This window comes from Mus pahari, chromosome 16 (assembly GCF_900095145.1).
Source record: "Mus pahari chromosome 16, PAHARI_EIJ_v1.1, whole genome shotgun sequence".
Lineage (NCBI taxonomy): Eukaryota > Metazoa > Chordata > Mammalia > Rodentia > Muridae > Mus > Mus pahari.
Genome location: NC_034605.1, coordinates 41,043,433 through 41,061,712, shown reverse-complemented (window position 1 = coordinate 41,061,712; position 18,280 = coordinate 41,043,433). Strand labels below are relative to the sequence as shown.

General features: G+C 43.7%; 1 protein-coding gene across 3 annotated transcripts in view; it reads left to right on the top strand.

The window, feature by feature from the left end:
- The window catches only part of Cage1 (cancer antigen 1), a 33,495-nt gene extending 18,714 nt beyond the window's left edge, over positions 1 to 14,781 (top strand). Inside the window, exons 5-12 of one of the 3 annotated variants that reach the window (XM_029547564.1) lie at positions 1,627 to 1,773; positions 2,893 to 3,003; positions 3,825 to 3,905; positions 4,454 to 4,561; positions 7,939 to 8,043; positions 8,807 to 8,877; positions 12,817 to 12,885; positions 14,660 to 14,781. In XM_029547564.1, the coding sequence (XP_029403424.1) occupies positions 1,627 to 1,773; positions 2,893 to 3,003; positions 3,825 to 3,905; positions 4,454 to 4,561; positions 7,939 to 8,043; positions 8,807 to 8,877; positions 12,817 to 12,885; positions 14,660 to 14,744 (777 nt within the window). In that variant the 3' untranslated portion in view covers positions 14,745 to 14,781. The remainder of the gene's footprint in view (positions 1 to 1,626; positions 1,774 to 2,892; positions 3,004 to 3,824; positions 3,906 to 4,453; positions 4,562 to 7,938; positions 8,044 to 8,806; positions 8,878 to 12,816; positions 12,886 to 14,659) is intronic. The other 2 variants (XM_029547563.1, XM_029547565.1) reach the window with 2 other exon arrangements.
- Positions 14,782 to 18,280: the final 3,499 nt, after the last annotated feature.

Genomic DNA, 18,280 nt, shown 5'->3' with positions numbered 1-18,280 from the left:
TCCTGGAACTCACTTTGTAGACCAGGCTGGCCTCAAACTCAGAAATCTGCCTGCCTCTGCCTCCCAAGTGCTGGGATTAAAGGCATGCGCCACCACGTCCAGCTCTTTTGTTTCTTTTCTTTTTTGGTTTTTCGAGACAGGGTTTCTCTGTATAGCCTTGGCTGTCCTGGAACTTACTTTGTAGACCTGGAACTCAGAAATCCGCCTGCCTCTTTTGTTTATTTTCAAGTCATGGTTTTTCTGTGTAGCCTTGGCTGTCCTTGAGCTCACAGAAATCTGCCTGCCTCTCCCTCCCGAGTGCTGGGATTAAAGGCATGCACCACCACACCTGGCTTTTTTTTTTTTTTTTTTTTTTTTTTAAGAGTGTTCTTAAAAGGGACAATCAGCTTGAAAGTGGCTCAGACTCTGGAACTCATGTGGTGAAATGAATATGTTTGTAACTAAGCTAATGGCATGGAACAAAAGATACGGCTGTTGCTAGTTATAACACATGCTTATAATCTCAGACATTTGGGGTCTGAAGTAGAAGGATCCCAAGTTCAAAGCCAGCCTTGGCAACATTGTCTTAAAAATTTAAAGAAAGGGCAGAGGCAGATAATTATTGGAGAATTTGTTGTGCATGTAGGAATCCCAGTTTTGAGAGATATCCTCTCTCAAAAGACATCATTGCTTCTCCCAAGTATATGGTATTTTAGAAACTCTGTGACATGTGGTAATGTAATTGCCCTCCTGGTTGATAGACTGTGTACTAGTCACTGTTCTATTGCTGTGAAGAGATACCATGACCAAGGCAGCTCTTATAAAAGAAAGTCTTTAATATGGGCTTGTTTACAGTTTCAGAGGTTTAGTCCATTATCATCATGTCAGGGAACAGGGCAACATACAGGCAGGTACTGAAGCAATAGCTGAGAGTTACATTATGATCTGTAGACCAAGGAAGAGACTCCGGGCCTGACATTAGCCTTTGAAACCTGAAAAGCCCACCACCCTCAGTGACACACTTCCTCCAACAAAGCCACGCCTACTACAAGGACACATCTCCTAATCCTTCTAATCCTTTCAAAAGAGTTCCACTCCCTGGTAACCAAGCATTCAAATAAGTGAGCCTATGGAGGGGCACTCTTACTCAAACCACCACAGGATATGCGGATCACACATGAGAATCCTGCTGTCTTTTCAACTATAGAATTCAAATTAGTTACAAATGAGCCAGGGTTCTTGCTGTGCTAAGCACAATTAAGATTCAGAGTCTGATACTCAATACCACCCCCAAAACTGCAAAACCAAGGAAACTGCTCCTACACTAATATTTTTATTTTGGAAAATATAATATTAATAAAAGGTCTATTTATGTTGAGACAATGGATTGTTAGCCAAATGAATTAGTAAACAAATACTCTAAAAGTGTTCAGTTATAATTTCTAATGTAACAAATCTGGTCCTCAATGATTTTTTTTAAGTTTGCTTTGTGTTTCTCAATAAAATTTAAGATTATACAGGTATCCCATGGTAAAATGCTTCAGAACCATTGCTCAGCGCTTTAAGCATGTCTTATCAGTGTTTTGTTTAAACACTAACTTGGGTCCTTTGACTTTATGGTGATAAATCTGAATTGTGCACATGTAGGATACAAAGGGGACACATTGTAATTTGTTCCTGAATTGCTCATCTTGTAAAGAAAACCTGGAGCTCCAACCTCTAAAGAAAACGTCTCCACTGACCTCTGGAATTCACAGCCTTTTGGCCCTGAGAATAGGACTTCTCATGTGTCAGGTAAAAAAACGAAACAAAATAAAGAAAACAACAAAGAAATCAAGCATATACTTCAGTTGGAGTGAACTGAGGGAGGCTGTGAAAGGTAGCAGGGTTAAGTCGCAGGAGAAGAAAAGACAGAACCGGACCTCTAGCTGCCCAGCGCCTCCTGCTCCCTGGCTTCAGGCTTCGGAGCTGTTTATCTTTGATGTTCAGTACTAACAGGTGAATGTAGTCAGATGGAAAGATACAGTGGTAAGGAATAAAGATAGTAACCAGCCATCTAGTACTTCCCGTTTCCAGGGTAGTTGTCTTTTATTCTGAGCCAGTCTGCCCTTAGTGAGTGTTCACATTAATGAGTTGTCTGCCTAATTAAAATGTAGTTGGGGGGCAGCAATTGTATACATTGGTAGAATGAACAATGAAGTAACAGTATTAGAGAAGTGGCTCAGGAGTTAAGAGCCACCGTCCCACAGAACCCAGGTTCGATTCCCAGGGTCCACATGTTGATTCAGAACCACCTGTAATTGGATCTAACCATTCTCCTGGCCTTTGTGGGAATCTGACATACATGGAGGCAAAACACCCATATATCCATAGATTGAGTAAATGAATAATTTTTAAATGAAGTATTTATTAATGAGTTCAAATCCCAGCCTTACATATGGTGGCTATGTGACTTGTTCAAGGAACATAAAGTTTCTCAGCCAGTTTCCTTAATAGGAAACTCCACTTGCTTCTGTCCTGGGCAGCAACTGTATTCAACAAAAATGATACAAAAGGGTGTGTGCTTGCAAGATTGTCAAATGAGGCTTTTCTTCTGTTGTACACTTCTTCCACTGGGAAAACAATCCTTTGAACTGGAATTTGAGGGCATGGCTTGCTGTGTTTTGGGTTTCGTTTGTTTGTTTGTTTATGTTGAGACAGGGTTTCTCTGTGTAGCCCTGGCTGTCCTGGAACTCACTCCGTAGACCAGGCTGGCCTCGAACTCAGAAATCCACCTGCCTCTGCCTCCCAAGTGCTGGGATTAAAGGCATGTGCCACCACCACCCGGCCTGGCCCCTTATTTCTAAACAGTTCTCCTCCATTTTAGCTTCAGTGAAAACCTTTCAATCTAGTTTCTCAAACCATTATCCTTAGGACCTCGCCATTCCTGATGCCGAGCTTTGCCAAGAGAGTAAGAAAGCTAATGATATGATGCTGCAAAGGCTGAAGGACTGTCAGCTTAAAAAGAAAGACTTAGATAAAGAGGTACTGTGTTCTTTTTTTCTAAAACCTGATTCAGTTTACTGGGAAGAGCTAGCTAAAACATCACAGAACAGTTGCTCCTAAAGTTCTGGATTTGTTTTAAAAGTGCTTGGGGACCAGACTAGCTTAATTATGCCTTTTAGAAGTAGATCCAATATATAACATTTGACTTACTTACAACTGAAATCTCCATTGGGAAGTTTTATTCACATGGGATTGATGAGATGGCTCAGTAGCTAGGAATGGGAGCCACCACACCCAGAGCCACACCCAGAGCCACAGGAGTTGGTTCTTTCTTTCCACCACGAACTCCAGGAACTGAACGGGACTCTGCATTCGGCTAACTAGGATGTCTCATACCAAAAGGCAGCCAAGAGAAAGCAGCCAGGGTTCCATGTGTCCTGGAGGAGTCACAAAATCTGCGCATCATTTCCCCTTGCTCTAAACAGTGATCACAGGGTGAAGGGCCATCTGCTAATTCAGTAGAACCACTTGTCCATAGATGTTTGATTGAGGGAGCCATGTACCAAAGTCCCACCCACCAGAAAGCAGGCGAGTGTTAAGTCTAAACAAGATACTGAGAACAACAGTGTGTCATTCATGGTTGGGGCTGTACCCCTCAGACAATGCAGGGTTCCAGGTGACTTGCCAGCTTGTCTTGCCAAGCAGAGCAGTCTTGGGCCTTCTGTAGGAACTCTTTGTCATGGAAGTGGTAAAACCATGATATCGTTTAAAGATTGGTCGTTGAGTAGTTGGATGATTTTATCATAAATGTTTTAGTAGTTAATTTCTTTTCCCCTAAAATATACAAATTTTTTTTCTAGTTACTGAAACATAAAAACAGAATTGCGACTCTTAAAGAGTTAATTGCTAATGAAAAGGCACGTCAGGAGCACACTATTGAGGTGAGTTTAGCATGTTATGCTTGGCTTCATTGGAAATCCACGACAGATAGTCATGTTCTCTTAGCAACTTTGGTAATATCCTTCTAGCTCTAAGTTCTGGGCTGTTTGTTTGTTTTTGGCTTTTTGAGAGAGGGACTCTCTGTGTAGCCTCGACTGTCCTAGAGCCCACAAAGATCTGCCTGCCTCTGCCTTCCAAGTGATGGGATTGAAGGTGTGGGCCCTCATCCACTGGCAAGTTCTGTATTTCTATGAATCCAGCCTCATATCACTTTTATATATATGAGTGTTTTGCCTGCACGTGTGTGGACTATATATATGCAAGAGGCCAGAAGAGGGCATCAGATCCCATGAAGTTGCAATTACAGATGTTGGTGAGGCCACCATGTGGTCCTGGGAACCAAACCTGGGTCCTCTGTATGATCAGTACATGCTCGTAACTGCTGAGCCATCTCTCCAACCCTCTTCCTCTGATTCTCAAGCTAAAATGATACTGTGAAATGCTAAGAGTGTGTAAGGACTGAAATGTGTACAAACATATCTAATCTCAGATCACAGGTTTTGATGCACCCGAGGTCAAGAGTGCCAGAGATGCGCCTGTGTTGTTGGCAGTCAAACTGGATAAATACCACAATCTGAATGAGGAACTTGATTTCTTGGTAAGACAGACCGATGCCTTATGGTCCCTTTTATACCCAGTGCCATCGATTACATTTGAAGAAGTTATCAACCTTCAACATATTATTAAAGTAGCATTAAAATATTCACACTGGCACTGTAGCAGTACTGTCAACAAAAATATGAATGTATTTTCATGTACATATCAGGCTGGAGAAATGGCTGGGTGCATAAGCTGCAATTCTAGAGGACTCAGGTTCAATTCTCACCACTTGCAAGGTAGCTCACAACTGTCTGTAAATCCAATTTCAAGAAATCCAGTGCCTTCCTCTTACCTCTCAGGATGCCAGATCTGCAATGAGTATGCAGACACACATGCAGGTAAAACATCCATACACATAAAATAAAAATTAATTTTTAAAATGCTTATAAAAATGTAAATATTGCTCAACATAATTTGTTTTTAGGCTAATACGTATGCCTTTCAAAACACAGAAGCCAAAAGGTAAACGTGATTTTATTTTCCCCATTTCTAGGGATCCAACCCAAGGCTTTCCTCCTACCAGGCAAGCATTCTACCTACTCCTAGCCGTAACCCTCCTTTTTTAAGTGTTTTGTCTTAAAAATGTTCTTTATTTGTGTTTATGTACATCATGCCCTCAGTGGCCAGAAGAGGATGTCATATCACCTGGAGCTGGTGTTATATAGTTGAGTATGAGCTGTCTGATGCCGGTGCTGGGAACCAAACTCAAGTCCTCCGAAAGAGCAACAAACATGCTCTGGACTGCTGAGCCATCTCTCCAGCCTGTATTTATTTTTGGAGATAGGATTTTACTGTCTAGTTCAAGCCAGTCTTCCTCCCATAATGGCCCACTTCAGCTTCTGAAGTCCTGGGCTTACAGGCGTTCACCGCACACAGCTGTCCGACATTTGTGGTACTTTTCACTGTGGATGAAGCACGTTGAGGTCTTTGTCTGAGCTACTTTACTTGCTGCGTTCAGTCACATGGTTGCAAGTAACTCTTAGTTTAACTAGAGTGGTCCAAAAGAGAATGCAGAAAAATGGAAGAAAATAAAAACATGATTTTGGTGTTTAGACAATTACAGAAAACAGTTAAAAACACAGTGCAATATTCCGTTGTTTGTACTGTATTTTAGTATACATATATACAATGTATATTAATCAATCTCTTTCTTCTTACCATAAGTAAGAAGATTCTTACTTTAGTATTTGGAATTTTGGCTGCTTCCCCACCGATTATTTATAGGATATGTTACTTGTCACTGTGGACACTGGATCTATCACTACTCTCCATGTTCTGATACCAGTTGTCCAGCCCCTGCTATCCCGACTTCTCCTCATTCTTCTGAGCCTCTAGACATTGTGACTGGACATTGACTTCAACTGTTTAAAAGCATCTGTCTAAGAAACACAACACACAGTGTTTATCTTCCTGGGGCTGATGTATCTCCTTTACTTTAGTATCCTCCTGTTCCATTCATTTAGCTGCATAAATATGTATAACTGTTACACAATAATCAAAGATTTTTTTTTTTTGTTTTGTTTTTTTCTTTTTTTAAGATTTATTTATTATTATATGTAAGTACACTGTAGCTGTCTTCAGACACACCAGAAGAGGGCATCAGATCTCATTATAGATGGTTGTGAGCCACCATGTGGTTGCTGGGAATTGAACTCAGGACCTTTGGAAGAACAGTCAGTGCTCTTAACCACTGAGCCATCTCTCCAGCCCTCAAAGATTGTTTTTAAAAGATCTACAGAGATGGAAATGTGAACTGTCCTAATTTTATCACAGTAGAGTTTGCGTGTCTTAGATAGATTATTACACTGCCACAAATACAATGAAAACGGTACTGGAACTCTCCATGGTCTCACTGTAATGAAAAAGACCGATAATGCTTCTGACACAGCACAGAAGTCTGTTCTTTATTTCTAAATGACTTAAGAGCAGAATTGGGTACTCTATTCATTACATAGCCATTCACCTTTAAAAGAGAAGAAAAGTGGCAGTCCATGCCTCTCATCCCAGATCCCTAGAGGCTAGGGAAGGAGGGTTTCAAGGGTGAGACTAATTTAGGCTATACACCGAGTTCAAGGCCAGCCTGGCCAACTTCGGGAAACCCTGCCTCAAATAAATAAATTAATTAATAATAATAATAATAATAATAATAATAAATGTCCTGGAAGTAGAGCTCACCTATCAGAAGCTAGACCCTAGGTTTTTTTTCCCATCCCTGGAAAGAAAAGAGAAGGAAAAAGAGAGGGAGGGATTGTTGCAGCCTCTATAGCATACTTTTTTACCATTACTCTATAGGGTCCTCCTCTACCAATATATAAGTATGTATAAAGTGTAAGAAGACTGAAAATCACTATTTTTTAAAAATATTTATTTATGTATATGAGTATGCTGTAGCTGTACAGATGATTGTGAACCATCATGTGGTTGCTGGGAATTGGGGAACTCTGATCACTCTGGCCCCGCTCGCTCCGGCCAGAGATTTATTTATTATTGTATATAAGCACACTGTAGCTGTCTTCAGACACACCAGAAGATCTCTTAACCACTGAGCCAACTCTCCAGCCCTGAAAAATCACTCTTGTCACTGCTATTTAGTAGGATGTTTTCTGCAGTTTTTCTTCTATAATTGCTTTGAAAATTAGCTTTCAGAGAAAATTATTAATAAGCTTTCCTAATGACCCTAAATGCCACTCTCAAAAAAATTAACTTTTTATTTAAAACTTTTATTACGTTTGATTGGGGTGTGTGTGTGTGTGTGTGTGTGTGTGTGTTGTCATGCAAAGTGCCATGGCACACATGGAGGTCAGAGGACAACTTGCAGGAGTTGGTTTTCCCCTTTCTGTATGGGTCTGGGGGATAAAACTCAGATCATCAGCTATGGCTGCAGGTGCCTTAGCCAGCCCTTGGCTACACCTCGCCAACCCGTATAATATTTAATTCCAATAGTATTCTTGAAAAAAAAAAATAGGCCAGTAGGCTGGACTGTACATGAAGCTGAGCCTTAGACGTGTGTATCATTTGCAAGGGAGGCTCAACATCGTCACACACATCACAGCTTTAGCTCCCAGTCAAGCACGCCTCTGTATGAGCTGTCTGTGCAAAGGATGGTAACGAGACCTGGGTGTGATTCATGTTTGCAGATACTAGCAGTTGCTTGGCTATTTACAAATCTGTTTCACAGTAGAAAACAACAGAATCAATAAAAGTCTTATCATAACTGCTGCCCTGTAAACCCACCCCCAGATCCAGCCATCTGCGCCATTAGAGCTCAGTTTCAGAGGACAGTACAATACATTAGAGCTGATGGGTTTCTTTTTTTATTTTACACCCATCTCATGGTGGTTTCCAGGTTACATTTTTGCTGATGTCTCTCCATAGATCACAAAGCTGGGAGGGCTTCTAGAGAGCAAAGAAGACCACTACAGCAGACTCATTGAGGAGAATGACAAGTACCGGAGACACATAGGCAGCCTGATAAATAAGGTACAGGTCTCCCCGCAGAAACAAAACAGAACAAAACAAAACCTACTTCAGAAAATGTCAGGCTGGGGTGTGGCCCAGATGGAAGGCTGTCTGCCCAGTGTGTGCCCTGCTTTTGATCCTCAGAGTAAAAACCAAACCAAACACCAATGATAAACTCAACCCCAACATCACTTCAGATCTAACCGAACTCCAGAACTAAAGGGATCTGAGGTTTGCAGAGCCACTTTTACCCCTAATGGCCCCATTAGCTGGGTAGCTGGGAAGTGCCCAAGAAAGTCTTAATTTTGTTACTTTATCTTTAAAGTAATTAAGCATCTTACCAAGTTAGTGTTTTACTTTACTTTTTGTTTTCATTTTGGTGTCTTGAGACAATGTCTCCATATGTGGCCCAGTCTGGCCTTGGAATCCCAAATTCTGGTGCCTCAGCCCCACAGGTGCTGAAATTGCAGGCATAAGCCAATCAAGTCTGCATTAACTTAACCTAATAGGCTATAATCAGTACCTGGCCCCTGTATCATTGTGAGGAACACAGTAGATTACAGTGAGTTTCTGGGTCGCCCATTTCCTGTGAGGAGAGGGTTTAAAGCCATTGTTATTCATATTTCTGATACCAAAATAGAATGTTTTGTCTGTTGTAAAAATTTTACTTATTGTCATCAAATAATTAAACTTCAACTTGTAAAGATTTTTAAAAGGAGAAAATAAAATTAAATACAAATACTCGTATTTATAAAAAAAAAAAAACCACATTTGTTTTCTCAAGGTAACATCATATGAAGAAATTATCAAATGTGCTGACCAAAGACTTGAAATATCCCGTTCTCAGATTGCACAGTAAGTTAATAAAACTATTTTTTAAAATTTTTTGACCATCTACTGATGTTTTGTTTTATTTTCTGACTTCTAAGATTTTTTTTTCTCTGACTCTTAGAAATAGGATAACGGTGTGTATCCTTTAGTATAGACTAAACCATGATACCCCCCCCCCCAACCCGGTTCAGAATAAGCTACTTTATTACTTCTTTCGTCTGGGGGACACTGGGAGTCGGAGCACAGCCTGGCTTCTGACAGACTGCTTACTTGCCTTCTGCTGTTTTCAAGAGTTTTATAGCTTTCTCTGAGAATTTTGGTATTACAAACGAACTTCTTAAAAAGGTACCACCAGCTTATATTTAATCCAAAGTAAAAGTATCTCAATAGGCAATTTGAGACTTATAGTCTTGGATTTCGTTTATTTTTTTTAAAATCTTCATTGGACTTGGGTAATCTGGCTGCTAGGCTGTGAGGTGCTGTTCCTGTCTTACCTGCGGTCCAGCCACAGGAAGAAGAGACCATGGCCCCACCCCTGTGGGTGGTAGAGCTATGGTGAGGAATGGCCACTCGACTGTCCGCCGCCGGAAGGAGACACTAGAAGTCAAAGGCTTTATTCTCTCCAGCTGACGATCTCATCAGGAATCAGCTGTCTTCACTGCGTCCCCACCAACACCAGCTCCATTCCCTCTTCAGGATGGAACTACCATCCTGCCTGTGCCAGCAGTTGATCCGTAGAACAGACCTGAGCTTGTCAGCACTGCCTCCCCCGCCCTCTCCCGCCTGGTGGACAGACAGCCACCACACAGCAGACTCTGGGGGGGCGGTAGGGCAAATTGGTGCTGAGAGCCCCAATATCGATCGAGCATGGCAGTCAGTTGGTCCTCAAGTTTGCCAAAGGCCACCCTGTGCCCCAGAACTAAGCAGCCAGTGTCCTCTGCAAAGTTGGTGAGCATCTCTGGGCCCATTTGGAAGCTGGACCACAGCTCAGCAATGGGAACCAGCACACAAGACTTCCTTCCTCCTTCAGTGACAGCTTTGTGGCAGGGTTACCATCACAGGGCGAAGAGGAACTGCTGAGCGCCAACTGACTGTTGCTTGCCAAACCATTTACCCCAGGGAGCCACCCTGCAGCTACCTTTTCCCTGCCGGGGCATCGCCAGCCCACAGCTCCACTCCCCAGAGTTGGTGATACCCGGTTCTGCCTGTCAGAGAGAGGCTCCCCTAACCGGAGTGGGAGAACAGCCCCCACATGTGTGGTTACCTAAGCATCTGCTTGCAAAGTCACACAAATGAGAAACCTTACCACGGACAGAGGCAGCTGTGGGTAGACATGCAGGCTCCAATAAACTGGCGCTGGCACTACTGCAATACACAGGGCGTGGACCTTCCAGTGTGACCCAGCCTTCTCCAGGTGGGACTGCCACACCTTACACTTCCTGGGCAGCTAGGTGTGCAGGTGTGTCTTTAATCCCAGCCCTTGGGAATGCAGTGCAGATGGATCTTTGAGTTTGAGGTCAACCTGGTCTACAGATGGAGTTCCAGAACAGCCAGGGCTACACAGAGAATCCCCACCCCCACCCTGTCTTAAAAAACCGAAAACCAACCAAACCAACAAAATTTATTGTGCAATCCCAAACAACAGAATGGCCAGGAAACAGTTCAACCTGACCCCAGTCTTTCACATCCTTCCCAAGAAGGGGCTGACTGGCCTAGCCCGGCTGATTATGAAAGTGTACAACCTCGAGAACAGGAATCTAGACAACAGAGATCAATAGATGAGTCTAAGAGCCACTCTTACCTTATTCCTATCCCAAATCCAAATTCTGAACATCTGTCAGAGGTGGGCTGGAAGTTTGGGGTATCAGGGTTGATATCAGGTCCAAGTTAGGAAGAGGGAGGACAAGAACCCCCTTAACCTGTTTCTACAATACAACACAAATACAGAGAGTGTCCTGTGCACTTGTCAGTTTCTAAAGATGATGGTCACTGTTACAAGCAGAAGAACTTGAGGCATAGAAAATGTTCTAACATCCTGAATAGTGGCACTAAATGTCAGTCACAGTTCTAAGGGTACAAAATGATCTATGTCATGACCTAACCCAGGTAAAAACATCTGCTTTACACCCTTAACATTTTGTTTGGGTTTTTGTTTTCTCTCAATTAGTGTGTGTTTGGATATACACAGACTTGCCTGAGTGTGTGTGTGTGCGCGCGCGCGCACGTGTGTGTGTGTGTGTGTGTGTGTGTGTGTGTGTGTGTGTGTGTGTGTGTGTGTGACTCAGAGGGAGTCAGTTATCTCCTTCCACTGTGGGCTTTGGGGAGTGAGCTCAGGTTGAGGCTTGTGTGGCAAGAGCTGTCGCCCACCGAGCTAGCTCACTGACCACTACATTCTGCCCACCTTTGGTGTTTCCTGAGCCCCGCCATCCTGGTTTTTTTGACTTTCAATTACTTGGCAACTTGACTTCCATCTGTCTCTTTCAATCAGTGACAGATTTTTGCCATTACGTTGTATTTCCTAGAGACAGGAGAAACTTGGATCTTCCTTTGTAACCCAGGCAGCCATTCAGTGTGTTAATTGGTTCATTGGACTTTAACCCACTGACACTTAGTTAATACTGAGGGCTGAGCTGCTTCCTGTGACCTGGTTGGTTATTTTCTGGTTAACTGAATATTACTTGTTCTTGTCTCTCTCTCCATCTGAGGGGTTGGGGGTCTACTGGGATCCTTGGTCAGAATCTTCCTCCTCTCTAGTTAAGGTTTGCCTCTGTAGTGAATTTGAATTGGCCTTTTCTGTACTTGTAGCTTTTAGTACAAGTTTATTTTGAAACTTTTTTTTTTTTTAGCATGTTGACTATGTGCCCTGAAGAGTCTATTAGAGATTCTAAATGTCTTTCTTGCTGGGATTTATATCTGTCTCTGTCTCTCTGTCTCTGTCTTTCTCTCTGTCTCTTTTTCTGTGTCTCTGTCTGTCTCTCTCTCTCAATGCATAAGAATAGAAAACATGCAAATCTCTAGCAGGCCAACAGAATGCTGTGACCATGCTATGACACCACCAAGCATTTTCCTGTGGTAACATAACCCCATATTAGGAGCTCTGTTGACACAGTACCCCAGGGCTATACAGTGCATGCACTATGCAAACAAAGATAACTGAATGGCGTGCTGTTTGCTATTATCTATTCTTGCTTTTAGCTCTGGAACCTATAAAGGGAAAAAAATTAACCAAGTAAGGAAAACGCTCAGCTTCTGTGGCGGTTTGATGAGAACGGCTTCCATAGGCTCTTACGTTTGAAGACTTGGTGCACTGTTTGTGGAACTGCTTGGGAAGGATTAGGAGGTTTGGCCTTGTTGAAGAAAGTGTATCCCTGGGGGTAGGATTGGAGGGTTTTTTGTTGTTGTTTATTTATTTATTTATTATAAGTGTGTACACTGTAGCTGTCTTCAGACACTCCAGGAGAGGGCATCAGATTTTTGTTACAGATGGTTGTGAGCCACCATGTGGTTGCTGGGATTTGAACTCAGGACCTTTGGAAGAGCAGTCCGTGCTCTTAACCGCTGAGCCATCTCACCAGCCCCAGGATTGGAGGTTTTAAAAGCCTATGCCAGGCCCAGTGTGTGTGTCTGTCTCTGTCTCTGTCTCTGTCTCTGTCTCTCTCTCTGTCTCTCTCTCTCTCTCTCTCTCCCCCTCTCCTCTCTCTCCACATGCTGCTTGTGGATTAAGATGTAAAACGTTCATCTGCTGCTTCAGTGCCACGCCTTCCTGCTTCCTGCCATGACGACAATGGACTAACCCTCTAAAATTGTCAACAAGCCCCCAGTTAAATGCTTTCTGTTGTTGCCTGGGTTATGGTGGGTTTTTTTTCACAGTAATATAAGAGTAACTAAGTCTCCAAAGAATCTACAAAATATTCCTCTAGAAAAGTCCATTTCTGTGTAAAGTGCAATTGTTTCTTTCTTTAGTTTGGAAGAGAGGAATAGACATTTAGAAGATTTAATTAGAATGCCCAGGGAGAAAGCCAGAAGGCCAAGGTAAGTTTTCCTTCTGTTTAAAAAGAAAATGATGTCTTTAAAATTCATATAGTAAATAATACATTTAATTTTTTTCTCCCCTTACATTTTTATTTAAGATAATAAGATAAATTTGAAGTATTTTGTGCTTTCCTAGTATAAAGTAGTAGCTTGATCGAAGTTTTCTTGTAGGCCTTACATAGTGTCACATACCTAAACACCCCAGCTGTCCTGGAGGCTAGCCTGCAATGCTTAGCAAGATCCTGTGTCAAAAACAGGTTTTGTGGGGCTGGAGAGATGGCTCAGTGGGTAAGAGCATCCGACTGCTCTTCCGAAGGTCCGGAGTTCGAATCCCAGCAACCACATGGTGGCTCACAACCATCCGTAACAAGATCTGACTCCCTCTTCTGGAGTGTCTGAAGACAGCTACAGTGTGCTTACATATAATAAATAAATAAATCTCTGCTTGTGGACGTTGTACATCGTGGTGCGGAGCCTAGTGCGCACCACGATGTACAACGTCCACAAGCAGTCTTTTAACTCCTAAAAAAAAAAACAACAGGTTTTCTTTTGTTTTTTTTAAGTCTTATTTTTGAGATGAGGCCTACAAGAAAACTTCGATCAAGCTACTACTTTATACTAGGAAAGCACAAAATACTTCAAATTTATCTTATGCTTAAAACAAGCAAACACCACCATCACCTATGTTTTGCTATGTAGCACAGATTGCAGTACAGGCTCCTCCCACCAAGTACCCCGAGCTCTGAGAATAACTCTGAAGTCTTGGTTGAGCTGCTGACCTCAGTGGGCCACTCAGTTCAGCCTTAGAATTCCTCTACATCTTTTAACAGTATGGTTCTGATATTTCCACTTGTCTCTGGCCATGGAAACAGTTGAATTTACAGATTAAGAGATAGTCCTAGGGCTGGTGAGATGGCTCAGTGGGTAAGAGCACCCGACTGCTCTTCCGAAGGTCTCGAGTTCAAATCCCAGGAACCACATGGTGGCTCACAACCATCCGTAACAAGATCTGACGCCCTCTTCTGGAGTGTCTGAGGATAGCTACAGTGTCCTTACATATAATAAATAAATAAATCTTTAAAAAAAAAAAAAAGAGAGAGAGAGAGAGAGAGATAGTCCTAAATGTCTCTAGATGTCTTTTTTAAGAATATGTTTTTATTTCATGTATATATGTGTCTATGTGTGGGTATGTACACATGAGTGTAGGTGACCACAGAGGCCAGAGGCTTAGAACTGGAGTTACAACCTATGGTGAGCCACCTGACATGGGTGCTGGAAAACAGACTCTGGTCCTCTGTAAGAACAGTGAGGCCTCTCAGCCACTCAGCCATCTCCACCCCTGATGACTAATTTTTGCTTCATCTTGTGCAAGAAGATTTTGTAGGGTTCATTTCAAAGCTGAATCTTGACCTAAGTAAATTAGGAGCCTATTAAATATAAGGAGACTGTGGCACTGTATTTTATTTATATGCATCAAGGATGGTCCTCCCTGAGGATGGTCCTCACACTGTGAGGGTGGTCCTCACACTGTGAGGGTGGTCCTCACTGAGGGTGGTCCACACACTGAGAGGATGGTCCACCCACTGTGAGGGTGGTCCACATGGTCCACACTGTGTTGAAAAGTTTCATCATTTTAGGGTTTCATAGTTTGATATAAATAAGAAGTTCTTGAAAGTGAGAGGCAAATATGCTAAATAATGGCATGCCTTTTCACCATAATCACTATTTTAGCCTGTACTCCCTATTTTTACATCATTTTCTTTCTTTCTTACAGACCAAGATTAGATAATCACCCAAAGTCCATGACCTTGATAAGTCATCTTGAAGGCCACCATAAAGAATGTTCTATTTCCATGTGAACTGACAGTAATACATGATTAAATATTCATTCCTGAAGTTATGTTAACTTATTTGTGTGTGTGTGTGTGTGTGTGTGTGTGTGTGTGTGTGCTTGATTGTCTAAGGTGGGGGACAAACTGTAGTGTTCCTCCCCAGGATTCATCCGTGCCATTTCTGGACACAGGCTCTCTCACTGGCCTAGAACTTACCTAGTAGGCCAGGCTGGTAGGCCAGTGAGCCCGGGACTCCTCCCGTCTCCATCTCCATAGCGCTAAGACTGCCAGTGTGAAACACTTCCCAGTGCTTTCAAACTGTGGGCTTTAGAAATGTGAATCAGGTCCTTGTGCTTGGTCTCCTGTTTGCCCCCATTCCACCCCTTTGTCAGATCCCCAAACTAGGCTGGAGGCGTAGCTGTCAATCAACATATTCTATCTGTGGAAATGCAGAAATCGTTTCACCTCGCCAGAATCACGGTTACACTTAAATCAGTCAGGTACAAGAGGGAGTATGTGTATTTCCCGAAGGACATGCTGACAAGTCATGTGATCACACTTCTGTCTGTGGGAGAACTCTATCCAGCAGATCCCCTATGAACTTGGAAATAGAAAATACGTTGTTTGCTCAAGTCTCTGAACACATGGACATAGTGGGCCACCAGAACCCCCCCCACGGGGTTCAGACAGCCCCTGTCTTTGGGGAAGGGGTCTCATGACCTGTTTGGGTAGATAACTTGGAGGGCTCTGGATGGGTGAGGCACAAGGGGCAGGGGAGGCCCAGCCAGCACTGGGTCAGCTGAGAAAGACTTGCTCGGCAATCTAACTAATTCATTTTAAAGAAAAATAGGAGTGAGGTTGTGGTGTTTTAAATACGAATCCCCCCGCCCCCTCATAGACTTACTTGTTCGAATGCGTGGCCATAAGGAGATGTGGCTTTGTTGAAGAAAGTGTATCCTGATAGAGGCAGGCCTTGTGGTCTCCTGTGTCCAAGCTACGCCCAGTGTGGCACACAGTTTCTTTCCTGTTGCCTTCAGATCAAGAGGTAGAGCTCTCAGCTCCTTCTCTGGGACCAGGTCTGCCTGCTGCCACCATGCTTCCTACCATGATGATAATGGACTGAACCTCTGAAAATGTAAGCCAGCCCCAATTAAATGTTGTCCTTATAAGAGTTGCCTTGGTCATGGTGTGTCTCTTCACAGCAATAAAACCGTTTATGAACAGTAAGAATGATAAAAATCAGAATGGTTTTTAAAATCACATTAAAAGCATTGAACATAGCTTGTGACCAGCTAAAAGAGCTGCAGCCCTAGCAGTGTCTCCTTTCAGGTGATCATGAGAACTGTGGCGTGACCCAGTGCAAGGAGACACTTTCATTATAATTCATGCCTCTGGCTTCCCAGGATCGTCTAGGAAAAGCGAACATGGGGCGGGGGACTATTAAAGAGAAAGCTGAGTCTGGGCTCTGCACGCAGGTGGGATGAAGCAGGTGTAAGGAAGCCCGCACAGGCTGTCCAAAAGCAGGGCCCCGTGCAGAAGCTCTGCGCTCAGGCATCTCTTGCTTCCTGGTGGAGGGTATCTCAGAATGCAAACACCCGCCTTGGTACATGGCTCGAGGAGATGGCAGTTTATAAGCCAGTCCTTTAAGAAACATTAACTGGGAGCCGGGCGTGGTGGTGCACGCCTTTAATCCCAGCACTCGGGAGGCAGAGGCAGGCGGATTTCTGAGTTCAAGGCCAGCCTGGTCTACAAAAGTGAGTTCCAGGACAGCCAGGACTGTACAGAGAAACCCTGTCTCGAAAAACCAAAAAAAAAAAAAAAAAAGAAACATTAACTGGGACATTTCTCCCCTGGAGACCATCCCACTCTCAGGAGTTCTTGCTTCTTCATGTGTCTATATCCATAGACAGACAGATAGGCAGACAGACAGGCAGACATATCTTCATTTAAAGGGGAGGGGGAAGCTAGGTGGGGTGGTGCACACCTTTAATCGCAGCCCTGAGGAGGCAGATGAGGGTGGATCTCTGTGAGTTTGAGGCAAGCTTAGTCTATAGAGTGAGATCCGGAACAGCCAGAACTACACTAGAGAGACCACATCTTAATTAATTAATTATATGTGAAACTGCTTCAAGGGAGGAAAAAATGATTAGATGGGGTTGGAGAGATAGCTCAGAGGTTGAGAACACTGACTGCTTCTCCAGAGGTCCTGAGATGAATTCCCAGCAACCACATGGTGGCTCACAACCATCTGTAATGGGATCTGGCACCCTCTTCTGGCATGAAGGCCTATATGCAGGCAGAACACTGTGTGCATAATAAACATGTTTTTAAAAAGAATCATTAGAGCTGGGCGTGGTGGCGCACGCCTTTTATCCCAGCACTCAGGAGGCAGAGGCAGGTGGATTTCTGAGTTCGAGGCCAGCCTGGTCTACAAAGCGAGTTCCAGGACAGCCAGGGATATACAGAGAAACCCTGTCTCGGGGGGAAAAGAAAAAAAAGAATCATTAGATGTTTTTGATACACTGTGAGGCAGACTATGAGTAAGATGCTGAGGAGGCGAAGAAGAGGTAGAGATTACAAGGATACTCCTGTGTAGGAAGTGAGATGAGGAGCTGTTCAGAGCCCCTGCATGGGGTGATGGTCCTGCGGCTGGAGGAGCTGGTAGGAAGTGGCCCTGACAGGCAGAGAGGACTCTGGGAAGGCTTTACCGAAAGTCTGGCCCTGAGCCCGGATCTCCACCCCCAACTGGGTAGTTCCAGGTTGAAAGAGGAAAGCCAACCATGCTCAACACATGAAGGTACGAGATGCCTGTCAATCCCGGACCCACAAGTCAGGTTTGAAAGCCAAGCGCTTCCCATGGCAACAGATGAGGATGCTCACGAAGAACAATAACCGCCAACCTAGCAAACTTCAACCTGATCCCCAAGAGCTCCCCGAGGGACTCCATTCAGGGAGTGATGTGGAACTCGTTCTTAGGGGTCTTTCACGGGAGGGCTGATGGAGGTGACACTAGAATCGGGAATACTGTGAAGTTATTCAAGCAAGAGAAACTGTGACAGACAGTGACTGTGGCCATCAAGGGGGAATGAGGCTGTGCCGTGATCTCCTGGGGTAAAGTGGAGGGTATGTGGTAACTTGCGAGCTGTGAGCACTAAGAGAAGGCGCCCAGATGCTGAGCAGAGTTCTGAAGGCATGGTGGTCACCTTGAGGCAGTAGCAGTAAGAGGGTTAAGTCCAAGTATGGTGGTGCATGCCTTTAACTTCTGTAACTCTAATGGTTCGGGCAGGAGGACTGCTATGAGTTTGAGGCCAGGTTGGGAAATCCTGTCTCAAAACAAAACAGTAAGAGGGACAGCAGGTTTGCAGGGAGATGTGAAGAGCTTGCATGGCTGGTTGAAGGATCAGCGTAGCACGTGCCTGAGAAGGGGTATGCTAGGAGCGGAGCTGAAGGGAAGCAAGGGATGCTTGATGGGACATGGCCTTGGAGAAGGGTGACCAGCACAGCCTGGTTTTGAAAGCATGAAGGTGTCATGAAGAACAAGCTGAGGCTTGGTACTGTGAGAG